Consider the following 27,417-nt stretch of genomic DNA (forward strand, 5'->3'; position numbering starts at 1 on the left):
TGAATCTTATGAAATTTTCTTATGCAGTAGACTGCATTTCTGTCTAATTCCTCCGAACAGTCACTGACATGTCTTCCTGTACCATTGTGGTTAGAACTAATTACATAAATCCCTTCTTCTCTTTTAATCAACATGTGACAAGTCAGAAGATATGTTCCTGGATAGTATCTCTTAATATGTCCGTTGATGATGTCATTCGCACTATGCTGATAACAGTTTTGAACTAAAAAGTGGAATTTTCTGGAAGGCAGCAGAGTTTCATACAGAGTGAAATGTTGGCTATAAAAAATGTGCGGTATAAGTACTCCTGCAAGGTTTCTTGATCAATCAAATGAGTAGACCAGAGTCTACAAAAGTATTTTATAATATACAAAATATAAAAATGCCTTTTAAATAATCCTGCAGAAAAGGCATACATGCAAATCCTCAGCACTGATACTCATATTGCGAATGTGTTGGTGTAAACAATTATTATATTGTATTTCTAAATATTGCGAAAACCTTGCTTCCTACTGTATACCTAACCAGGGAGTTTTATAAGCACATTATACAAGCATCTTTGTTAGTGTCAGAATAGACGCTAAAACTGTATGCACAGCTATCAACATGTTTGAGAGTTTGTTTCAGGTTTTGTTTACATACTATAAATTGAAAGTTCCCATATTCTTTAATAATATCAAATACATTGGCAAAGGCTTTTGAAAGTGAGAATTGTTTACTGTTTTATATATGAGAATAAAACCTTTACAGAGATTAAAGTTCCCATAAACCAATGTCTGATGTTCAGGGAATCGTTGTTGTTATGCACAAGCAGAGGGCTGAATGCCATCTGCAGGCTATTTGCGGCTCTTGTGAACCTATAAATGGAAGCCTACAGAGCCCCATAGTTATCTAAATGACAAGAGTCCCCAGCTCATTTGCTGCCGAGAAGCAAGGGCAGTGCAATGTAGGCACAGCACTGTACTGTATGTCCAAACAAACTCTAAGTACAAGCAACAGCATGGCCTTGGAACAGCCACGTGGGGCCTTAGGAAAGGTGAGTGCTTCTCATGAGCAGTGACATTCTGGCTAGAAAGATTAACCAGGGTTGTCACACTAATCGAACTTCAGGTAGATTTATTGATTGCTTTCAGTATCAGTGACTATGTTATGGATTGCATTAGGACAGTTGATGTGGTGGATGGAGAACATTGCAGATGGAGTATTTGAGAAGTGTAAATAAATATATTGTTCAAACTACATGGTAAAAAAAATGCATTGCTTTCCTAAAGGAAGCAGGCAATTTCTTTGGCTTAAGTCCCAAAGAAAGATTTAAGATTTGAGTTTTAAGTCCCATCTTAAAACTCACATGTTTTCCCTGGCATTTAAACCAACATGACATGTTGTTTTTACATATTGTTTTACAATTTATTACAAATAATCTTTTATTTTTGTATTATTTTATTTTTATTTTATTATTATTATTATTATTATTATTATTATTCATTATTTTATTAGATTACAATGTTATTTTATTATTTATGTGAAGCACTTTGGGGCATTCATGTTGTTAAAGTGCTATACAAATAAAGATGAGTTGAGTTGAGTTGAGTTAAAAGCTGATTTATCCTTATTCTTACATTATATTTCTAAATTATAGCTTAAGGTAGTTAATACATAAAGCTTATACACACTGGCAAATCAAATTCAAAATGCTTACACACACTGCACATTTTTCACAGAGCAATACATAACCTTTAGTTTAAAAACAGGCATTTTGTTGTATTACAATTCAAGAATTCTTTACATTTTCTTTTAATTCTATTATGGTTCAGAAAATATTTACTTGTAAGCAATCTGGATGACAATTTTGCATGTGAGATATAATTCATATGATTCATACTGTATGAGCTGCTGTAACACAATAAAATCCCAACTTTTAGACGTAAAGTGAATTGGCTAAAACATAGCTTTAATTCTGAAATTTGCCATCCTATTCACAGAGCTGATTAAAAGAAAATATCTTGATATTTTAAGCTCTTTGCCATTAATTATGATGTACAATTAATGGGGGACTGAGATTCGGAAGGCGATTTGTGATGTAAAAATGCATATATCTTCAAGCAGACCTAATAGAAAGTTTAATATCCAGGGCTGGGTTCAGAGTTGAGTTAAGCATTCACAGAGAGAGAATACCGATTTTGGTATTCAGATATGACTACATACAGTACGTAAATGCTATTCAGACGTTCCTGAATGAAAAAAAAAAAAAACCTTGTGGTTTTAATTTTCTTATTGGAAAAGTCTGAGAAATCACTGCTGTTGAGGTATGGAGGAAATTGAGAATCATATACTGTATATCCTAATCAGCTGGTACTTTAAAAAGTTAATAAGAACCGTACAGTATATTGTTTATTGATCTATTTGGAATAGTAAGCAGCTACAGTATGTGTGAGAGAAGGTCCTGGTGGTCATTATTGAGAGATATTATTATGACATAAACACTATTACAAAGAATCTTTTTAGAAACCTTAAACCAAAACAGTTGTTGATGGCTGTCTTTCGTGCATCTTTCGAGCACCCATGGGATCTTTTGATCCAGCACTCATGGGATGCCACAGCACACCCACACAGATCTTGTGGAGTCATACATCTAGCAGTCAGAACTGTTTTTAATACAGAGCAGTATTGTGCATAATGTTTTACGGTTTTTATATTATGACTGATTTCTACAGTATGTACTTCTATTTGCATGGTCAGTATCTTGGACTTTGTGGGACATGATTTGTACAACTCTGATTTGTTTGCTTTACTGCTGTGAACTTGACCAATAATTCTACGCTATTCCCAGTTTTACCTTTTCTCAACTTGCTCGTTAGTCACCATAGCTATTTGTCAGTGGTACGGGCCACAAGGGGCTTATCTTGACATGCCACATCTTCTGTTTCGTCATGATCCACATCCCTTGTCTGTTCAAGGTGTTTTATGACACAAATCCATGGAGATTACTTTCTTTTCTAGGAGATTGCATTTGACATTATCCTCTTATTCACATAGTGTTTGGTTGCTATATTTTAGATTTTGGGTAAAGTGCTCTATCTATTGTAAAGAGGTTTTAGATCTTAAAATTAGCAGCTTCTGGTTTTACTTGTTTATTGTGGCTACCTGATGTCTGCTTATTTTTTTCCCCTCCAGATAGCTGTTTACGTTATACAGTTCTTTGTTTGTCCCCCTATTATGTGTCTGCACACCTTTTGTATACTAATGTTATTTTTTATTTATTGTCCTATTTTTTATGAAGATTTTAGCTAGAAACCATATTGGCAATGACTAATGAGCCTTGTAATTGCCAATTAACATTTTAGTGCCCTATAAATTTTGGTTCCTGTCTCTGGAATCAACATTCTCATTAGAAAGTTTGGCATCTGCTTAACACTCTCTTGGTGTGTGTGGCTGATAAGAATATCTTCAGGTTTATATTATGTTGCTTTGACCATAAAAGCAGGTTTCAACTGTTGTGTTGAACCGGAGAAAGAAGCTTGGCATGTCACGGTGTTGCAGTTATACCATTCTACATACTATACCATTTGTTTGAATACGCCACCTTTCAAAAATGAACACCACCAGTCTTAAAATGTCACCCAGTTTTAAATTGGTACAGTTATGATATATGAGCAGCTATGAAGCAAACTGTCTTCCTTTTGGTTATTAAAAATTTACGGTGAATCACTTATCAAGTAGTCAATGCGACATGTGCATTCTGTCCTCAGGGAAAGGTCACAATGAGACAGCAGACTGAGAAAAATAGGCCTTTGCCTGGTTGTGCTGCCTGAAATTGAAGCTAGGGGAATGGTATTACCCCTAATATAGATGTGGTTATTAAATCTCGGACACAGAGTGGAGTGCGAAAGAGATCTCCTGGCGAGTACAGAGTGTCTTCTGTAACTTTCCCTAGCTTATATTTGTTTGTGAGTCATTCTGTTTCTGTGGTTACACTGTAAACGAACACGACAGGGGGCGACATGGGGGTATTTTTCAAGGCATGTCCTACAGACAGAACTCTCTAAACCATCCTGGGACAAAACTATTAGTGTCCATACATGAGTAAGTTAAATAAGACTAATAAATTAATTAAAAACTTTCCCAAAAAGATAGGATTTTGTTTATATAACGTTTTATACAAAAACATGACAAGCTGTCATGAACAGTAAAAGTGTTACATACAGTAAGTTCTGGAGCACTGGCTTTAGTTAAGGATTGCTCATAGTATCCGTTTATCACATTACTAAAGTTTTAAACAGAACATTAACAATAAGGACATATTTGATTTAGAAATTAAATTATTATGCATAATTGTCCTGTCACAATAATAATAATATAACAAAATGTGTGTGTGTGTGTGTGTGTGTATGTGTGTGTGTTGTTTCCGGATATTCCGGTACTGGGGATCAGATCTCAGTTCACTTGGGAAACTGTTGGTTTTGGTGGAAAATGAAGATAATTGATAAAAATGTCTATGTAAGTTTCTTTTGATAGGGGCAGATATTTTTTGCTTGATATAGTATATGATCCATGAGTATTTTTTCCAGTGGGATTATAGTGATGGATTTGTTTTTTTACTTCAGTTCATGCTATGAATAAAACTGAATAATAATGATTAACGATTTATCTCCTCACAGACAAAGTGCAGGGGTTAAGGTGAGAGTGATATATGAAGAGAGCGATATCAGGTTGCTAGCTTCATGACAGAAATGTTAAATGTGTTTTCATGCTTGAGTCTTGTGTATATAGTTATCTCCAGTGTATTGTGTGTAATGTGAAAAGATTTCAGAGCCGGTGTATTTCATTTTAAGCAATGTTACACCAGTACACCGGTTTCCGCCCGCAGTCTTAAGACATAAAGATTAGGTTAACTGGCGTTCCCAAATTTTCCATAGTGTGAATAAGCATGGGAGTGTACAGTCGAGGCCAAAAGTTTTGAGAATTACATAAATATTGGAAATTGGAAAAGTTGCTTAAGTTTTTATAATAGCAATTTGCATATATTTCAGAATGTTATGAAGAGTGATCAGATGAATTGCATAGTCCTTCTTTGCCATGAAAATTAACTTAATCCCACAAAACCTTTCCACTGCATTTCACTGCTGTCATTAAAGGACCTGCTGAGATCATTTCAGTAATCGTCTTGTTAACTCAGGTGAGAATGTTGACGAGCACAAGGCTGGAGATCATTATGTCAGGCTGATTGGGTTAGAATGGCAGACTTGACATGTTAAAAGGAGGTTGATGCTTGAAATCATCTTCCATTGTTAACCATAGTGACCTACAAAGAAACGCGTGCCATCATTGCGTTGAATAAAATTGGCTTCACAGGCAAGGATATTGTAGCTACTAAGATTGCACCTAAATCAACAATTTATAGGATCATCAAGAACTTTAAGGAAAGAGGTTTAATTCTTGTTAAGAAGGCTTCAGGGCGTCCAAGAAAGTCCAGCAAGCGACCAGAAAAGACCAGGATCGTCTCTTAAAGAGGATTCAGCTGCGGAATCGGATAGCCACCAGTGCAGAGCTTGCTCAGAAATGGCAGCAGGCAGGTGTGAACGCATCTGCATGCACAGTGAGGCAAAGACTTTTGGAAGATGGCCTGGTGTCAAGAAGGGCAGCAAAGAAGCCACTTCTCTCCAAAAAAAGATCAGGGACAGATTGATCTTCTGCAGAAAGTATGGTGAATGGACTGCTGAGGACTGGGGCAAAGTCATATTTTCCAATGAAGCCTCTTTTCGATGGTTTGGGATATCTGGAAAAGGATTGTCCGGAGAAGAAAAGGTGAGCGCTACCATCAGTCCTGTGTCATGCCAACAGTAAAGCATCCTGAGACCATTCATGTGTGGGGTTGCTTCTCATCCAAGGGAGTGGGCTCACTCACAATTTTGCCCAAAATCACAGCCATGAATAAAGAATGGTACCAAAACACCCTCCAACAGCAACTTCTTCCAACAATCCAACAACAGTTTGGTGAAGAACAATGCATTTTCCAGCACGATGGTGCCATAAGGCAAAAGTGATAACTAAGTGACTCGGGGACCAAAACGTTGAAATTTTGGGTCCATGGCCTGGAAACTCCTCAGATCTTAATCCCATTGATTGTGGTCAATCCTCAAGAGGCGGGTGGACAAACAAAATCCCACTAATTCTGACAAACTCAAAGAAGTGATTATAAAAGAATGGGTTGCTATCAGTCAGGATTTGGCCCAGAAGTTGATTGAGAGCATGCCCAGTCGAATAGCAAAGATCTTGAAAAAGAAGGGCCAACACTGCAAATACTGACTCTTTGCATAAATGTCATGTAATTGTTGATAAAAGCCTTTGAAACGTATAAAGTGTTTGTAATTATATTTCAGTACATCACAGAAACAACTGAAACAAAGATCTAAAATCAGTTTAGCAGCAAACTTTGTGAAAACTAACAATTGTGTCCTTCTCAAAACTTTTGGCCACGACTGTACAGTATGTGTATGTGGGATTGGTACCCCATCCAGGGTGTAACCTGTCTCATGCCCTAAGTCTCCTGGGATAGGCTCCAGGCCTCCTGCAACCATTTTAATAGGATAAAGTGGTATACTGTAGAGGATGCGTGAGTGAGTGAGGGAATGTATCTCATATTAACGTCTTCCACTGTAGCATACTCTGGATATATTGATCTATTTATGAGTTCCAGATTACTGATATTAGTCTTGTGGAAATTGTTCCTACAATTTTGGATCAAGAAATAAGCACTGAGTGTAGTTCATAGAACTTCCACCAATTGTCTTGTCAGTAGGATTTAGTGAATCTGGTTTAGATGATTAAATGTATAATTTGGATGAGGATAGGTCTAACATATGCTCTTTTTTATTTAAATTTAAATAAGCAAATATTTAAGAGCCTTTGATTGGATCATAACTGCAGTGATTACTATGTTTTAATGGGCAGCAATTCTTATAACCATAACTGAGACCATAATGCAATAAGAAGCTTCTTGTCACTTACAGTATATCCATGTCAGAATACATATCCTGTGGTCATAAGAAAATATATTACTGTGTTGCAAAAGAGTCCAATGAGAACACCTAAGAAACTGTATAGACATAAGAAAACCAATTGTTAGTAAAGCCTAGATGAGCCAATTCCAGAGTCCAGATTCCAGATGGGTTCAAGGCAAGCACCTGAAGCAATATACCCATCATGCATAGTGCCAACTGTACAAGCCTCTGGAGGCAGTGTTATGATTTGGGATTGCTTCAGTTGGTCAGGTCTGGACTCAGCAACATTATGTGACAATAAAATGAAGTCAGCTGGTGAGCTGAATCTACGGAATGACCATATTTTTAAGATGTATGATGATGTGACCAATCTTTATAAACCATAGTGATAGGGAGATCATTAAACCTCTAGGAAAACTCTGTCAGGTACTCCTGTTTTTTCTTATTGTCCTCTCCCTCCTCTCTCACACTTAACAACCACAGAATGTCACATAGTGTTCCTCTGTTTTTCTTAACTTTACCAAGGTACAACTGTTCTACAGTTCCTCTTCTATACACATAAACTTATATTTTCAAATGTCTAATATATAACATTACAAAATATATTTAAGTTTTTTTCATTTGTATAAAAAAAGTAAAAAAAAAAAAAAAGTGCTTTTGTGGCTTTTTTAAGAATTTTCTTTTTTTGTCTTTGTGTGTGTGTGTGTGTGTGTGTGTGTGTGTGTGTGTGTGTGTGTGTGTGTTATTTATCTCTTGGTAGTAGTACTTAGTGATAAATCACAAAGTATGTAGTCCAGTTTCTGAGTTTAAATTTACATCAACACAGCTTACCTGCAGAAATACAGAGCACAGTTATAAAAGTAAAAAATACTTTTATTTATCTCTATAATGGCTTGCTAAACTAATGCACTTATCCCAGTTTTACACCAGTGCTTAGATACCATGAAGGTTGAATGTTTCCTCAGTACAAAAGAGCCATGATAGGACTGCCTGCTTTACATCTGAAACGCTGGCCTCCCAGGAGCTTCTTTAATGGCCCAAATGCCTTGGACTGAGGTCAGGACTGTAAAGGGGATATATATATATATATACAGAAAATGAAATGGCCAATTTGTTAAGAACAACATACAAAGAGAAAAAACATGCTAAAATTTAAAAGTGCTTAAATTCTTATAATAATTTTTCAGCTTTTACTCATTACATCAGGAAAAAATAATGTTGAATTTGCAATGACTTTTTAGAATACTTGTTCTGTGTAGCCTTGTAATCGTCAAGTATGTGACAGATTTACTAATGTTGGCCTGATTCAGCAGGTTGCAATGTAGCATTCCTCTAATCAACAAATCTTCAAAGGATTCCAGAGAATTGTCTTTGTGGCACCATCCCTTATTCCTGTGTGATATTTAGTTTGTTGTTAGGTTAGAGGAAGAGTTGAGGTTACAAGTGCTGCAGCAATATTCTTTCAATTCCTTAAATTACTTCTGTACCATTTTACAATTATATCGTATAGTTGCTATAGTAATAAAACTATTTTTGCCAAACATTTTTTATGCCTTCCTTCAGGTGTACATTTTTATGTGTGAACCTCTAGGCTACACGCAAATAATCCCTTTTCCTTATCTCTCAGATGGCAAAAAATAGTCAGTTCTGCTACACATTATGTTGATGACATAATGTTACCATCACCTGTCTGATTTGCAGCTAAATAAGAATAACTCAGGTTGTCAAGTTGCCTATTTCTCTTGTATTGCAGAGCTATTATTAAATCCCATTCATTTTTAAATAAGTGTTTTTTATGGTCAGAGCCATTTAGCCGCTCCATCCTTTTCAGTAAAATGCCTTTGCAATACCCTTTTGGAAAATACTGTACTTCCTGGTGTCAATATTACTTTTTTCTTTCTATATAAAAATATATGATTTATGATTTTTCTCCTTTTAAAATTCAGTTATTGCTGTGAAGTGGCAAAGAATTAAAATAAACGCTTACAAAACAGAATAATGAATGGTTGAAAACTGAATAGAATAGAATAGAAGAGAATAGAATAAAATAGCAGTACAATGACATTTATAGTAATAACAGTGACATTGTTAATGTTTATTTAAATAAATGGCATAATGACAGATTCAGATTTATTTCATTTGGCTGCCAAGTAGCTGGTTAGATTGGATAAAGTAGATGCCAAGAGTCTGTGTTAAGGTATTATGCAAAATTCCAACATGTCAAAACATAATGAGAGGATATTATTTAAAAATGTTCCACATATGTATTATTTATGTATAGACTACTGGCCAAAATCTTTCCTGTCATTTGTCATTTAAAGAGTCATTTATGAAATTCCAAATTTTTCAACTGTATTAGGTCATCAGGCAAAGCATAAAAACTATATTTTTGTGAAAGTGGTTACTTTGTGGTTTAACTCAGGATATAATAATAATGCAGATTTACAGTATGAAAAAAAGTGCTGTTATGAATCCTGTCTAACAATGTTTCAAGATAAAGATCTCATTTGCTCCTATTTAATGGTCGTAGTTGGATTCTGTATGACTGAAATAAATCTTTGATACATTAGAGTTTTTGTAGCAAAATAGTTTTTAATATTACATTCCACAGTTCACTCTTCAAAGAAAATCAATGTCAAGGGGGCCTGATTTATTTATTTTTATTTTATTTTTTACCCCCACTCTCCTTTGATTTTTTCTCTGGCACATAGCAAAGAACAGAAAAGCTACACACCACTCGTAACATTAAAACCACTCACAGGTATTAGGCAACATTTGAACAGTGACAAATATGCCTGAAACTGGGTCAGAGCATCTTCAAAACAGCTGGTCTTGTTCACCAGCAAAGCCTAAATTGCTGAAATTAATATACTTAGCCTGCTGCAGAATGCTTAGAGAGCACATGGTGGCCCCTGTCAATCACCTAAATTGCGTACAATAAGCACCTGAGCAGAACCAGACAATGAAGCAATGGAAGAAGGTGTCCTGGTCTGATTAATTATGTTTTCCTTTCCATCATGTGGACAGCCAGATTTGTGTCTATGTGTTTCACGGTTGTTAATCCATTTTATGAATTAATAAATAAATAAATCCAATGTGATATATAGTTGGAACTCTTTGGTTCCACAACGTATGGAACTATGTAGTAAAGCAACAAGTGTAAAACATCCTAGACTATGTTTTATATTCGGAAGAACAACAAGCAGAATGACTTGTTTGGGCAAAAAAAAAAAAAAAAGGAATTGACATTAGATCAGTGGAAAACTGCCCTTTGGTCTGATAAATCCAAACTTGAGAGTTTTGGTTCTAAACACTGCAACATTTTTGGACATAGAAAGGGTTAAAAATTATTCCTGGATGTGTGGTTCCCACCGTAAAGGATGAAGGAAAAGGTGTGACCGTGTAGGCATACTTTGCTGTTGACACTGTTAAAAAAACTTAACCAGAATGGCTTTCAGAATTTTGCAGCGACATGCCATCCCACTTAGTGGGACCATCATTTTTTTTCCAACAGGACAATGACCCCAAGAAGAAGAGTGATGGAGTACTGCATTAGATGACCTGGCCCCCACAATCACGTGATCTAAATCCAGCTGACATGGTTTAGGATGAGTACTAGTACTCAACACCTCCTAGAGCACCTCCTTGACAAGAGTGTGCATTGCTGTCATTAAAGCAAAAGGTGGCTACTTTGAAGAATAAAAATATATACAACATATTCTGGATTAAGTTACATATTTTTGTTGAATACATAATTCCATATTTGTTCTCTCATACCTCCAAAGTCTTCAGTATTATTATACAAAGTTAAAAACAATAAAAAAAAACCCCCAATGAATCAGAATTTGTGTCCAAACTTTTAACTGGTACTGTATAGCAAACAATGCATATAGTTCTAGGTGGGTTTCCTCCGGGTACTCTGGTTTTCTTCCCACAGTCCAAAAATATGCAGGTTAGGCTAATTGACATTCCCAAATTGGCCATAGTGTGTGAATGAGTGTGCAAGTCTGTGTATGTATGTGCGTGCCCTGCGATGGATTGGCACCCTGTCCAGGGTGTACCTCGCCTGGTGCCTTAAGTCTCCTGAGACAGTCTCCAGGTCCCCGCGACCCTGAATAAAGCGGTATAAAAGATGACTGAGTGAGTGAGAGTGTATAGCAAACAACTCTCATAAATGTATTCATGTGCTATTCTTCTTTGTCTTTTGGCTGCTCGCTTTTAGAGGGCGCCACAGCAAATCATCTGCTTCCATCGAACCCTATCCTCTGCATTCTCTTCTCTCACACCAACCAACTTTATGTCCTCTCTTACTGCGTCTTCCTCTAGACCTCCTGCCTGGCAGTTCCAACCTCAGCATCCTTCTACCGATATATTCACAATCTCTCCTCTGAACATGTCCAAACCACCTCAATCTGGCCTCTCTGATTTAATCTCCAAAACATCTAACATGGGTTGTAACTCTGATTAACTTATTCTTGATCCTATGCATCCTTGTCACTCCCAAAAAACCTTAACATCTTCAGCTCTGCTACCTCCAACTCTGCCTCCTGTCTTTTCTTCAGTGCCACTGTCTCTAAGCCGTAGAGCATCGCTGGTCTTACCACTGTCCTGTACACCTTTCCTTTAATTCTCGCTGATACTCTTTTATCGCACAACACACCTGACACTTTTCTTCACCCATTTCAACCTGCCTGTACCCGCCTCCTCACCTCCTTTTCACACTCTCCGTTGCTCTGGACTGTTGACCCTAAATACTTAAAGTCCTGCACCTTCTTTACCTCTGCTCCTTGTATTCTTACCATTCCTCTTGGGTCCCTCTCATTCACACATGTACTGTATTCTGTTTTGCTGTGGCTAACCTTCATTCCTCTGCATTCCAAAGCATACCTAGTGGAAAAATTTTATTGATCTATAATTGTAGTCAAGTGGAAGGTTGACTACACCTCTCCAAATTTTCCTCTACCTGTTCCCTGCTCTCGAAGACTCTTGTCTAACCTTATCTGTCATCCTGTCCATCACCATAGCAAACAAAAAGGGGCACAGAGCCGATCCTTGATGCAGACCCACCTTCACCTTGAACTCTTCTGTCCCACCTGCAGCACATCTCACCAATGTCTTACAGCTCTCATACATATCCTGCACCACTCTTACATACTTCTCTGCCACTCCAGACTTCCTTATACAACACCACAGCTCCTCTCTCGGCACCCTGTCGTACACTTTCTCTAAATCTACAAAGGCACAATGCAACTCTTTATTATCTCTGTACTTCTCCAACAGCATCCTCAAAGCAAATACTGCATTTTATTTACTCTTTTTAGGCATGAAACCATATTGTTGCTCACAAATGCTCACCTCTGTGCTTAACCTAGCTTCCACTACTCTTTGCCACAGCTTCATTGTATGGCTTAATACACTTTTTCTCCATTCCTCTGGAATCCTTTCACTCTCCAAGATCTTGTTAAACAAACTAGTCAGAAACTCTACTGCCACCTCTCCTAAGCACTTGCATACCTCCACAGGTATGTCATCAGGACCAACAGCCTTCCCACTCTTCATCCTTTTCAATGCCCTTCTCAACTCACTTTTACTAATATTGGCTACTTCCTGCTCCACAACAGTCACGTCTTCTACTCTTTGTTCTTATTTGTTTTTCTCAAACAAAGTCCACCTGAGTGCTTCTGCCTCCACTCTAATATATCACCCTATGTTCCTGCCTCTTCTGGAAGAAAGTATTTACTACTGCCATTTCCATCCTCTTTGCAAAGTCCACCACCATCTGTCCTTCTACATTCCTGTCCTGAAGACCAAACCTGCCCATCACATTTTCATCACCTCTGTTCCCTTCCCCAACATGTCTATTGAAGTCTGCACCAATCACCACTCTCTCACCTCTGGGGATGCTCCGTATCACATATCTAACTCACTTCAGAATTTCTCCTTCTGTTCTAACTCACATCCTACCTGTGGGGCATAACCACTAACAACATTGAACATTATCCCTTCAATTTCCAGCTTCAGACTCATCACCCTATCTGATACTCTCTTCACCTCTAGAACATTCCTTATAAACTCCTCTTTTAGAATAACTCCTACTTCATTTCTTTTTCTATGCACACCATGGTAAAACAATTTGAACCCTGATCCTAAGCTTTTAGCCTTGCTACCTTTCCACCTGGTCTCCTGGACACACAGTATATCCACGTTCCTTCTCTGCATCATATCAACCAACTCTCTTTTGCCTTCCCTGTCATGGTCCCAACATTCAAAGTCCCTACTATCAATCCTAAATGCTTGCCTTTTTTTTCCTCTGTCTGCTTTCGGACACGTCTTCCTCCTCTCCTTTTTCAACCAACAGTAGCCCAATTTCCACCGGCACCGTGTAGGTCAACAGCACCGATGGTGGTCGTTGTTAACCCGGGCTGCGACCGATCCGGTATGGAAGTGATATTTGTGATTCGCATCATTGATTTGGCAAATGTTTTACGTCGGATGCCCTTCCTGAAACAACCCTCTGCATTTATCCAGACTTGAGACTGGCACAAGAAGACATTGGATTGGGCCCCTCCATGGTTGCACAATTCATGTGCTATTGCCAAAAAAAAAAACTGTTGCTACATGTTAATTCATATACAAATGTTATTATTTACAATCATTTACAGTCTCTTGAATTTACTGCAAATTATTTACAATATCATTTTATATGTTTGTAATGAGGTTGACAGTACTTACCATATAACATATAAAGATATAAGAGAAAAAAGAAAGGGATAAACAAAACCTAAGTTAGTAGACCTTAACTGTCCCCTGATCCCACAAAAAAAATAAAAAAGTAAAAGGGTACCCCTTTTACATTTAAACAATAAATATATATATATAAAAAAAGAAAAAATAAATACAGTGGCAAGTAAAGGCATGTGAACTCTTTGGAATTTACTGGTTTTCTGCATTCATTTGTAATAAAATGTGATCGGATCCTCATCCAAGTCAAGGGTGTTAACAAATATAATGTGCCTAAAGTAAAAACAGGCAAAAAAAAATTATCTTTCATGTCTTATTGAGAAAAGGCATAAATCATAGTGCTAGTGCAAAAAAAAAGTATGTGAATCCTTGAGTTAATTACCTCAAAAAAGCTAATTGGAGTCAGGTGTTAGCAGACCAGGATTCTTGTTAGAAAAATTAATTTGGACTAGAGCTACTTTGGCTTCACACAAGAAGAATATGTGGGCCATGCCTTGCCAAAAAGAGCTTTCTGAGGATCTATGATCAAGAATTGTTGATTTACATAAAGATGAAAAGGGTTACAAAGAGATTTCAAAGACTTTGGAAATTTACCAGGGAAATGGATTTGGGACGGTGGCTACTTTACCAAAAAGTAGGATCCATTCAAAATGACCTGAAGAACACAACAAACTTCATCAATAAGGTAAAGAAACAACCGCAAGTGACAGCCAAAGATTTTAAGGCATCGTTAGAACTAGCTTACATCTGCATTCATGAGTCTAGGGTAGGTAACACGTTGAACAAGTAGGGTGTCCATAGCAATACACCACAAAAGAAGCTGTTGCTCACTCAAAAGAACATTGCTACATGCCTGAAGTTTGCGAAAGAGCACATTGATACTCCACAGTCGTATTGGCAAAATGAGAAAATGAATTCCCAAGTGTGTCTATGCCTCAGCTGAAACTCTGTAGAAGTTGGTTGATGCAAAAGAACAATGAGCCAAAACACCAGAGGAAATCCACAACAGAATGGCTTCATAAAAACAAAATCCGCCATCTGGAGTGGCCAAGTCAGAGCTCAGACCTCAACCCAATTAAGATGCTATGGAATGCATATGGGGGTTCCTTATTTTTTCCACTACCATTTTGAATGTTGAATGAGTGTATTTAATGAAGGCAGGAATGGTTAGATTTGTGTGTGTGTGTGTGTGTGTGTGTGTGTGCGTGTGTTATTATTTTAGGCACATTATATTTGTCAATACTTTTGACTTGGATAAAGATCAAATCACATTTTATGATAAATTAATGCAGAAACCTATCTTTTTCTTTTTTGTCTTTCAGCTGTTTCCTTTAAGGGGTCGCCCGGAGAATTATCTGCCTTCATCTAACCCTATTTTCTGCATCCTTTTGTTTCACACCAACTAACTTCATGTCCTCTCTCACTGCTTGGCAGTTCCAACCTCAGCATCCTTCTACCAATATATTCACAATTTCACCTCTGAACATATCCAAACACCTCAAAAACCACTTCCAAAACATCTAACATGGGTTGTCCCTCTGATGGACCCATTCTTGATCATATCCATTCTTGTCACTTCCAAAGAGAATCTCCACATCTTTCTCTGCGACCCCCAAGGCATCTTTGTCTCATGTCTTTTCTTTAGTGCCACCGTCTCCAAGCTCTAGATCATCGCTGGTCTCACCCCTGTCTTGTACACCTTTCCTTTCATTCTTGTGGATAATCTTTTTAATGCAGAAAACCATAATATTCCAAAAGGTTTACATTTTTCTTGCCACTGTAGCACAAAAATCCTGTACCTCACACACACTTGGTTAACAGGCAAGTTCTTGATTTTGTTTGTGGAGAAGTTAAACATTCATGAGTTTGATCGAATGAGAAAAGAATGCATTCTTCTCTGGTGGTATGCTACACATTGATCTGAGGCATCTCCTGGAGGGAATACAATCAAATACAGTATGTTGTGGCTGTGGATGTAAGGGTGTCAGTATTTATTATTTATGTATTTTGCTCCTGCTGCTTTCTGGATCTAGACAATATCAGAGAAGGTTTTTAGCTACAGTACAGTATGTGTCTTAGATATGTGTTCAAGATAATCAGAGAATATTTTGCTGCTCAGTTTATTAGTAGCCAAACCAAATTAGACCGCTATAGAGGTGAGGAAAGATTCAGTGGTGCCATTATAGAGGCTGTAATAGTTTGAATACTTAAATGCAGCCAGTTATGTGTCTTTTTGTTGGCTGAATAGCCACAAAGTGCTTTAAAAGCCAATGATGGAATCACAGAAATACCCTTTCAGTAACACTTTTATGAAGGTGCCCTTTTACACAAGAAGCAACCTAGCAACTGCTTCTCATCCAGCTAACAAAATGTTTAAAAAAAATCACCAACATTTTCATGTTGAGCCAAATTTGATAGGCTGGTCAATGCCTGTCACTTCAAGTTGATGACAATTTAGAGATGATCTGTTGATGGTGTGGAAAGTCAATAATCCAAAATTTGACATTGTGTCTTTCTGGCATGTAGTAAATAGGTTTTTTTTTTTTTATCCATATGTCTTGTAGCATCTGCTTTGTCTCTTTAGGGGTGGCTATTGATTCGGGTTTGTTGCCAATGTTAGGAGAAGGCTTGTTTATTTAGACAGCTTTTCTCTGTCTAAACCTCTTTAATTCCAAGAGTGATTATTCAATTGCTTCAATATTGAGCTATGCTTAACCCAAGATCCGACATTGAAATCATGAAGAATTGTAATTAAGTGTGTCTGAGTCATCGCTTTGCAATCACAAACCCTTGATTAGTGTTTTACCAACCGTTCAAGGTAAACTAAGCCCGAGAGTCTTTACTCAGAGGTGTTCAAGGAAAAACATTCTAATTAATTTCATAAAACTGTTTTTTTTTTTTTAGCGTTTTGTGTCTCTGCATTATTACTGAAATGAGAAACAAATTTTCTCTACCCCTAGGATTTTTCATTATGCCCTTTGTTTAAACTCTCCAAAGCACTGAGAAGGTTTAAGCATTAATAATGCAAATTTTGAATGGACTGACATAATAATTTATATACCGTATATTATATATGTGATTTTGTTTTTGCAGATCTCCATTGTTTTTGCAACCAAGCTCAAGTCATTTACATTCCTGCCAGTTCTCAAAAAGCTGCCTACAGAGAACATACTTAAATCCCCGCGGGAGGAAGGGTCGAGCAAAGTTAGTGAGGTAAGCATTGTTATGCAGGACCACATCATTGTAATCCTTTGTGAATTTAACCCTGGTGTTTGGATGTGTGGGACCTGTTTTCAATGTTTACTAAAAGAAAAAATATGTGCTTAATCTTTTTTCAGATGTATTGGCCGTAGCTCATTTCCACGGACAAATTATAAAATAATAATTTTTAACAACATGGTGGTCAAGTGGTTAGCACTGTGGCCTTGCACTTCCAGGGTTTAGGGTTTGATTACTGCCTCTGGTCTGTGTTCATGGAGTTTGCATGTTCTCCCTGTGCTTGTTTTTTTCCCTCTGGGTACTCTGGTTTTCTCCCACAGTCCAAAGATATGCAGATTAAGTTAATTGGTGTTTGGCAAATTGCACATTTTGTGTGTGTTTGTACTGTACAGTATATATGTGCGCATGCATGTTAGTTTTGTGTTGTCGCAGAGGATAACGATGGTACAGTAATTAGCCAGCTCCAAAATGAGCCCACCAGCAGCCAGAAAGACACATTATACGTACATGAAGGGCACGTAATACATACAAACAGCAGAATTTTGTCCCTCGTGTGTTGTATAGAATGGCCTAAATAGGATTCAATTGGATTAATGTTTTCTGTAGACTGGAATTTATGCTTTATCTGTTTAATTTGGCTAATTTAAAAGATAAAGAAGGGAAAATTTGTGAAGGTCAACACATACATGTGCGCATGCAAACACACACAGAATTAATTATTGATCAATTACCCTAGTTCAAAAGACTCTAACAGGTTGGGGCCCATGAGTAGCGTAGTGATAAAGTTCTTGCTTTATTATCTGGAGATCGCTAGTTTGATTCCCAGGTGATGCTCTAGCCTCCCGCAGCGAGGGGTCCAGAGAGAGCTGATTGGCTGAGTTCTCTCAGCGGGGTGGGATGGGAGGCACTTGGTAGCCTCACATCAATCACTGCTCTACAGCCAATTTTTATTTTGTTTTGCACTTCTTCAGCACTGTACATTGCTTAGAACGATACATATTCTGTACACATGGCAGGCTTCAGAAGACCATGGGGCAGCAGAGGAAAAAACAATGGATGAAGGTTCATACAAGGCTGAGGTTGTTTACATTAGTGACAGGGAGCCCCAAGAGATAACCAACCACTATGAAACTCAGGTGAGCACAAGGTCTTCTTTATTTTTCTACCTAAAGAACAAAAAGTCCAAAAACTATATCTATGATGACACTATTACATACTGACCTGTATTTGTTCTCAAATGAGATAATGCATAAGTAGCAAAAAGAGAAAAAATAAATATTTATTGTTGCTTTTATATCATTTTTACAGCAGAAATTTACTACCAAGTCAGCTATTGCCCCATTGCCTACACCAGAAGAAATGGGATACAGTACTCCAAAGCCTTGGTCTAGCACCCAGGACACAGCTAACAATAAAGATCCAAGGACCCTTCAGTTAGGGTGTCACAGCACAGGAGCGGTAGTCAGCTCAGGTCTGTTTTTAAACAATGGGTCTCAAAGAGAGGAGGATGTTCTGAGCCCAGTCAGCTCTGTGGAACTCTTTACATCCCCTTTCTCTTCTAAAGAGTCCATCCTATCTGAGGGCTGGGAGCAGGAAACAGGCTGGTCTGCACTCCGAATGCTCCAATCTCCCAGTGGTTCTATCTCCCCCTGTTCATCTGTCAGGTCAGGAGCTTTTACCCCATCAGTAAGGAGAATCAAATGCCATACACTGGCCCCAGCATCCAGCCTAATGCAGATGCCACTTACCTCCTGCCAGAGCCTGGGTTGCAACAAACATATCACCTTACCATGCCCATTGTCCAAGCGAACCCGACATAGGCCCCCACCCACACAGCTGTCACTATTAACAGCCATCTTAAGGAAGGGCCGTTTGCCAGTCCTTTCTTCTGCATTTCAGAGGCCCTATTCTCCTTGTTGGCCCATTAGCCAAGTTAACATATCATCCTGCGTGGCCTGCTCAGCAGCATCAAATGTAGCTCCCATGGTGGGCTTACAATCAAAGTCTTGTGTGTCTAAATGCAAAACATGTACAGATTCCAGTTGCAAAGCAAGACCAAAGCTGCCAGATATAACTGATAAGACAAAGCCTGTGTCACCCAGGGATGAAAACAAGGGAAGTCTCTCGCCAGCAGTCATAGAAACAACAGATGCAACTGATTCTAAATCATATGCAGACAAAAATAGGTTTATTTCTTTCCCAGAAGGTAGAAATTATTTGACCATGCCAAGTTACTCTCCATGCGAGCCTTCTCTATCACATACATACAAACAACCCCATAAAGGTATTGATTTATCCAGAGACTCCATGCCTTTTTCTCCTGAATCCTATTTAGGCTCTCTTATTCAAGCAAATGGACAGAACTCAAATGAAACCTCTTCAATTGTAGGAAATATAAAACCTTGTGAGACATCATTCTCTCATTTGAAACTTGTACAGAAGTCACATGAACAACCTTCTACCCCTGATCACAAATCCAGTCAACAGTCTCAAGACACCTTGGCCTCAGAAAGCTCAAAGTACACAGATGTCAACCTAGATTCTCATTTGCGAAACAACAGGAGAATCCTCCAAGAATTAGAAAAAATTCATTCAGCATCCCCAGGTCGCAGTTCTCAAAATTCTCCTTCCCCAAGGGTTGCTGGCCTCACCCATCTCTCCAACATATATTCTGTTTCACCTGTGCTCCCTTTACCAAGACCAGACTCCTGCACTTCAACATCAGATCGCTACATATGGTCTCCATCACCATCAGGCCCCTATCATCACCTCTCCCCTTCTCCCAATTACTCACTCAGTTCCTCGCCTACTCCATCCCTAAGGGACAGTCAGACTCCAGACTCCATAGACAGGGGTAGCAAAAGGGTAAGTAACCAAAAAGAAAAAACACATCATCTCACACATGGGGCTTTGCTGCATACTATTTTTGTAATGTAATGAGCATGAAATAAGAGATGCATTCATACTATGAAATGCAAATATCGTTTCCCAAAAAAGACCCCACACATTTCAGAGGAACCTGATATTCACAAGCAGGAAATCAGATTTATATATTCTATTTACTGGCTAAGCTCAATATGCTTTCATGCATGCTAATCTGGCAGATGTATTTTTATTTAAGACCTAAATTATTATTTTTTTTTCTGTAGATATTTTTCTGTACTACATTCTATTCAATGATTCCCTTCTAACAGCCATACAAGATTAAGTCTACCTACAAGGCTATTGCTGCTATTCCAACAAATAGACTTCTTCTGGAACAGCAGGTGAGACTTCACAGGTAGACAGTTATTGAATTTTAGTTATTATTAAAACAGATGACAGTCTGTGAATGTCCTGCATAATAACTGTACAGTCATAACCTTTTCTGATCTCATCAGTACTACCAATAACCATTGTTTCTCCATTGGACTGTTCTGTCTGATGGATTAGACCAATGAAGTTAAAATGAATTTATAAGTTGACATATATAATTAATAATTATTAAGTAAACCCAAAAACTCTCTTTATGGCAGAAATTATACATACAGCAAAAACAAGGTATCTGTCCTAAAAAGTCTACAGTAGGTGAATTTTTAGATGGAATCATATCACACCATTTTTCATAATACTTAATGCTTCTTATTCTTCGATCCAGGCTTTGTTTTTTTTTTTTAATATGCATACACATAAATTTCATGCCCTTATATGTAGTGTCCATACAGTAACTAATTTAAATACAATGATCTAAATTGTCATTTATGTGAAACTTGGCAAATTTAGATTTCACCTGAAAAGACATAAACCTGAAAAAGTGTATTTTTTTGTATTTAAAAATGCTAAATCGTTAAGATATTGCAACATAAATTTGACATGGTTCTTAGTTTTGCTTTTATTTAAGCAACAATTTTACAGGTCACATGCTTCTAGAAGCTTATATCAATTTTGGTATCTATACCCACAAAGAAATATGAATAATATTGATATAAAATACAGTAGACTTAACATTACCCACTATTGTGAATTTTTGGGTGCTGTATTCTGGATTGTGGTCTGCTTGAGTTCTAAGCACAATGTTAATGTCTCTTCTTTACATTAAAGGCGATTGATGATGAAGTCAGTAGAAATAATACTCCTTTGGACCCTAGTGACAGTTTTGCATGGGAGGATCCTCATTCTCAGGTACAGCAGAATCATACTGCCTAAATGATGTACTGTATAGCTTGATATATAAATGTTAAAAATTATAGTGCTGTGCAAAAGTCTTAAGTGACCCTTCATTTTTTTTTATATTAAATTATGTAGATTAAATTAAAGAAATGGGAACAAATATTTGACTGAAATAGAAAAAAGTAACTAAAGATGCAATTTTTAAAAATGGTATTATGTACAAACCACAGCAGCAGCCTCATTTTCCCTCTCATGTGTTCCGACCAATCAGCATTCAGCATCACCATTATATACTAATCACCTGTCATCAACTGATCATCTGTTTCACACTGGTTTATGCCTTGCTTTCGATGTTTTCTTTATGCCTAAATGATTAATTTGTCACTCTGTAGTTTAAGGAAACAAACAAACAACAACAAAAAAAAACATTTATCTGAAACTGGTCAGGTACATTTACTGGACTTAAAATGAGAGGCAAAAAAAAAATCATCAAAAATGTGAGTCAGAAAGTCCTTCAGGAAGCCTGGAGAACTATTCCTCACAACTGCTTAAAAAGTGTGGCTCGTTGGAAAAAAAAAAGATAAAGAAATAAGGGGTGGCTGAATACTTTTGTCTAGTACTTAGTAGTAAAAGCCTACTAAGCTTTTACTACTTATAAACTTTCTGTATATAGATGTACAGCCCTGCTGAGCTCCGACAGCAGTCCGCAGAGCTGTATGAAGTGATCGATGAAGTATTAAAGGACACAAACCAAACAGTAAGTTTACCACTTATCTACACTCTTTCTGGGATTAAAGATGTTTAGTGCTAAATTGTAGTAGTTATTTTTTACATGCTTATACACTTTCTTTTAGGTTACCTCAAGCCATAATAACAGACTCAGTGCGACATCTGTGGCAGCTGAGTCAACAAGGGTGTGTAATGTGCAACACTCTGCATTCAACACTGTAATTAAGCCCCAAATCTAATATAATCTAAATAAATAATTACAAAACTTAATAAAACAAATGTATCATAATACATAGTGTGTACAAGGTCAATAACAGTTTAACTAAAGAAAATACAGGCTACAATTTATTTATTTTTATTTTTTGCTTTGCCCACAGAAACTAACACCATCACCATCACCAAGATCTTTAGGACGAGAAACAAAATATGTAAGTTTATATTTAGACTTGCCAAATACATTTGAAGCCCTGTTCCATTGCATTTCTATAATCAAAATTTGATATAATTAATTTATATTGTGTTGTGGTTCTGTAAACAGCAATTAACTGTTGAGATCATGCCAAAACCTTCACCAAAGACACATATTGTAATCAAATATTTGTCACATGTACCTTACAGTACAGTGAAATTTTTTTTTTTCGCATATGCCAGTTAAGAAGCTGTGGTATAAGTGCAAGGCCAGCTAGGATACAGAACAGGGCTAAGGGGGCTCCCATTCAGGAACCCAGAGCTTTAATAGTTTAAGTCACCACTTGCTCTCATATGGAATAGGATTTGATTTATTGTTGACAAATGGCCATGTGTTTATTTTTTATTTTTTAGCTTTTTTTAATTTAGTGGCCATTGCTACAAAGAATGCAAAATGGAATGCTACAAAGTCAATTGATTGGTTAGCAAGCAATCTTTTTGCTAAAGAGACCTGTACCAGCGAGGTAAACATTTTTCTTTTGAGACAGGTTCATCTTTTTGAGGCCAAGGTTTTATTCCATTTGAAACAGTTGATCTATTCTGCCAGGATTATACTGTAGTTTCAATAGTGAAAGCTGCAGTAGAAATCAGGGCCTCTTGACCACAACTGGTCTGTTTGCTCAATTCTTTGCCAATGGCAGAGGTAAAAATTCCATATTATAAGTTCCACCCTAGATATCAAGTGTTTGATGTGGTATTACGCGGCACCACTTTGCTCCCCAGTCAGTGAACGAAGCATCAATGCTGAGGTTTTGTGACTCCCATATGGGGGGACAAATCCTTGCCTCTCTAGCCAATTATAGCTTGTGCCCCTCTTGCAGAGGACAAATTATATTTGGGGTTTAGCTGTGGGCTAAACTTCTGGGACTTCTGATTTCTGATAGGTAAAAATTTACTTTGCATTTATTTATACAGACAGACATCTACTAATTAATTACTAAAACTTATACAATGACGAATTGGTGAAAGGGTGGTCATTTAAGCACAGACCCATGTTTCTTATGATGTTTACAGTATCTTGCAGTAATGCTTGCAGTCTGTCGATGATGATCATAGGTTACATAACAGCTTTGCATCTCTGCATGAGTTGCAACCTATTTTATCCTTCTTTTATAGCTAGTGGTTCTGTTCCAGTTCAATAAATTAGTCATACCTTTGAATACAATTATTTAGCCAGGTAACCAGACTAAAACTGGTAAAAGACAGGTAAAACTCCTGAACAAAGGAAGTGCTTGCTATAAAATCTCATGGCAAAAACATAAATTACTAACTTACCGATGATAGTCATACAAAAAACTATAAAAATAAAATAATAAACTTTAAATTGATGTTAAACTGTATCTCTACAACAACTATCAGTCTGTTTTCTCACTGCTCTTGACTGAGCACCAGTAACAACTGATAATATATGACATTTGCCCAGTTGCACCCTCAAATATTTCATTCATCCACCTTTAGCTTTGATTAAGAAATGAGAGATGGTGGCTCATTCAATTTCAACTCATGTGTGAAATTGATTCCTCATGTGCCTAGAATCACCCTTCACATTAGGATTCCTGGAATATAGCTGTGTCGTCAGGGAAGAAAAAAGCATGCATTCATGGACTAACATGGCCATTCAATACATTCAGACTTCTTTTTATTATCACATAATGTTCTCCACCTAAACTCATGTTATTTCTCTGCCCACATTTTTAGAAATTAATGGTTCTATCTTCCCAGATTTAAATATTGCATTGAAGGAGTTTTAGCCCAATTCCATTAATTTCAAATCTCAAATTATTCAAATCAGGTCAATAATTTGAACCTTCTCTGGCCAACCAGATTTTAATGAGTTATTTTGATTTTCAAGAAAATCAAAAATAAAATCAAACATTGCTATTTTTCCACAAATATGTTTTATATGGATTGTTTCTAGTAAGGTAATTTATAAATAAAATTCATGTAAGCTTAACATTGATATATAATTCCTCTCTCAAGTAGCAGCAATTATAGCGGAAACATGATCATTATAAATAACTAGTTGATAAAACTTTTTTTGTACTACAAGTTTATCGTACAACATTTAAAATAAAGCCGCTCATTATAATTTATTAAGATTTCTCTTTTTATCCAAAAAAGCTGCCGCTCTACTGTTCACTTGCATTTGTGTGCCATATTCAACCGAGTCTTGTCTGTGCTAATAGGACATATGTATTAACATATCGCAGATCTGTCTAAAGCAGGCATGTGTGGGCATGATGGCAAGTGATGGACTGGTGTCCCATCCAGGATGCACTTGACAACTAGTGGAAAAGGAACTTAACAGCTGGTTTTCCTACTATAGTTGATTCTCATGAAATAAAAGACTAATTACAGTATAAGTTGGCCTGTAATTCCTAAATGTTTATCTAATATGGATAAGCGCATTGTTTCAGTAAGGCTGATTTCATGTGTTTTAAATCCAGATTTCGCATCTGTTCTTCTTGTTCTTTATGGCATAATTACCTTAAATTACAGGGAGCAAGTAGAAAAAAACACACCAGAGCACCTATACTCATGCTGCCTTTTTTTTTTAGACGAAATGTACTTCTCAGCAGGAGCACTTCTGAATGGAAAAAAAAAATGAATGTAGCAAATCTGTCACTAAAACTGAGGGGCAAATTAAAAATGTGCATGGTCCTGAATAGTTGATCTACATATTTCAGAAGATAAGCCTCAGTGAAGAGGTTTGCATAGCTAATATTTCACATGTACCAGTCCTCTTTCAATAACATGTTTGGTCTTTTATGAGGTAAATCTTGTCTATTTGAAGTAATTTGAGTCTATTAAGTCAAAATCAGTCCTGTGTGTGTGTTTATATCTACAGTATGTGAGACTCAATAGTGAAAAATGCAATAGTGATGTATTGACCTCAAATACTTCAGACCTAGCTGTTTTTTGTTATCTTCCATACACAACTTTATTATTATTATTATTATTATTAGTAGTAGTAGTAGTATTTATTTACTTAATATTATTATTATTATTATTATTATTATTATTATTATTATTATTAAAGCCAATCCTAAATGCCAGTGTTATAGTAAATTAAAATCATAACAATTTACAAAATTAACAAATACTCATTCAGATATATGTGCCATCATTTTTTTAGGCTCATTTTCAACACCAACCTCCTGCACATGCGAAGAAAACACTGGTAGGTATTTTAGTCCTGATTTTTGCATATGTACTAATACAGTATCAGTGGGTTTGGATAGTATTCAGACCCTCTTAAATTTTTTACTCTTTGTGATAATTCAGCCACTTGCTAAAATTATTTAAGTTAATTTTTTACTCCTCATTAAGGTACACACAGCACCCATATTGACAGAAAAACACAGAAGTGTTGGCATTTTTGCAGATTTATTAAAAAAGAAAAACTAAAATATCACATGGGCCTAAGTACCCCCCCTAAGTACACCCTTTTGATCTAATACAGCCATGAGTCTTTTTGGGAAAGATGCAACAAGTTTTTCTCACCTGAATTTGGGGATCCTTTGCCATTCCTCCTTGCAGATCCTCTCCAGGTCTGTTAGGTTGGATGGAAAACATTGGTGGACAGCCATTTTTGGGTCTCTCCAGGGATGCTCAGTTGGCTTTAAGTCAGGGCTCTGGCTGGGCCATTCAAGAACAGTCATAGTGTTGTTGTGAAGCCACTCCTTATTTAGCTGTGTGCTTAGGGTCATTGTCTTGTTGGAAGGTAAACCTTCGGCCCAGTCTGAGTTCTTGAGCACTCTGGAAAAGATTTATATCCAGGATATCCCTGTACTTGGCCGCATTCATCTTTCCCTGGATTGCAACCAGTCGTCCTGTTCCTGCAGATGAAAAACACCCCCACATCATGATACTGTCACTACCATGCTTCACTGTTGGGACTGTATTGGACAGGTGATGAGCAGTGCCTGGTTTTCTCCACACATACCCCTTAGAATTAAGGCCAAAAAGTTCTATCTTGGTCTGATCAGACCAGAGAATCTTGTAGTCCTTCAGGTGTTTTTTTAAGTGTTTTGCACTGAGGAGAGGCTTCCATCGGGCCACTCTGCCATAAAGCCCCGACTGGTGGAGGGCTGCAGTGATTGTTGACTTTCTACAACTTTCTCCTATCTCCCGACTGCATCTCTGGAGCCCAGCCTCAGTGATTCTTGGGCTCTTCTTTACCTCTCTCACCAAGGCTCTTCTCCCTTGATAGCTCAGTTTGGACGGACGGCCAGCTCTAGGAAGGGTTTTGGTCTCCCCAAACGTCTTCCATTTAAGGATTATGGAGGCCACCGTGCTCTTAGGAACAGTGCAGCAGAAATTATTTTGTAACCCTGGCCAGATCTGTGCCTTGCTACAATTCTGTATCTTCAGGCAGTTCCTTCGACCTCATGATTCTCATTTGCTTTGACATGCATTGTGAGCTGTAAGGTCTTGTATAGACAGGTGTGTGGCTTTCCTAATCAAGTCCACTCAGTATAATCAAACACGGCTGGACACAAATGATCAGAAGAAATGGACAGCACCTGAGTTAAATATATGTGTCACAGCAAAGGTTCTAAATACTTAGGCCCATGTGATATTTCAGTTTTTCTTTTTAATAAATCTGCTAAAATGTCAACAGTTCTGTGTTTTTCTGTCAATATATGGTGCTGTATATACATTAATGACGAAAAAATGAATTTAAATGATTTAGCAAATGGCTGCAATATAACAGAGTAAAAAATGTAAGGGGGTCTGAATACTTTCCTTACCCACTGTATTTATTGAACACGCACACATAGGGAAGAGCTATCTATTAACAGCAGAAAAAAAGCTTTTCTGAAAATCACCACTGAATTAATTACATTTATTAAAGAGCTCACTGGATGACTTAAATATCATAATTGGTTTAGAAAAAGGCAGCCAAATGTAGTTTTTAACAGTTATGAAGAAATTACGTACATTATAGCTTTTTTTTAATATAGGATATTTGCTTATCCAGACCTCATAAAAAATAATGATCTGATATGACAAAAGCAAAACTAGCTTATGGGAAATATTATTTTAGAGGCTGACTGATCTAGACTTGGGACATCATCTCGGATGTTGTTATGTAACTGAAACACAG

General features: G+C 37.1%; 1 protein-coding gene across 2 annotated transcripts in view; it reads left to right on the forward strand.

Moving 5' to 3' along the window:
* Positions 1 to 921: 921 nt before the first annotated feature.
* mlip (muscular LMNA-interacting protein) overlaps positions 922 to 27,417 on the forward strand; it is a 32,621-nt gene continuing 6,125 nt past the window's right edge. Inside the window, exons 1-10 of one of the 2 annotated variants that reach the window (XM_053502503.1) lie at positions 922 to 1,036; positions 16,836 to 16,955; positions 17,978 to 18,097; positions 18,270 to 19,826; positions 20,156 to 20,227; positions 21,042 to 21,122; positions 21,784 to 21,867; positions 21,965 to 22,024; positions 22,217 to 22,267; positions 25,444 to 25,488. In XM_053502503.1, coding sequence (XP_053358478.1) covers positions 968 to 1,036; positions 16,836 to 16,955; positions 17,978 to 18,097; positions 18,270 to 19,826; positions 20,156 to 20,227; positions 21,042 to 21,122; positions 21,784 to 21,867; positions 21,965 to 22,024; positions 22,217 to 22,267; positions 25,444 to 25,488 — 2,259 coding nt within the window. In that variant the 5' untranslated portion in view covers positions 922 to 967. The remainder of the gene's footprint in view (positions 1,037 to 16,835; positions 16,956 to 17,977; positions 18,098 to 18,269; positions 19,827 to 20,155; positions 20,228 to 21,041; positions 21,123 to 21,783; positions 21,868 to 21,964; positions 22,025 to 22,216; positions 22,268 to 25,443; positions 25,489 to 27,417) is intronic. The other variant, XM_053502504.1, reaches the window with a different exon arrangement.

This window comes from Clarias gariepinus, chromosome 8 (assembly GCF_024256425.1).
Source record: "Clarias gariepinus isolate MV-2021 ecotype Netherlands chromosome 8, CGAR_prim_01v2, whole genome shotgun sequence".
In the NCBI taxonomy this organism is placed as follows: Eukaryota; Metazoa; Chordata; class Actinopteri; order Siluriformes; family Clariidae; genus Clarias; species Clarias gariepinus.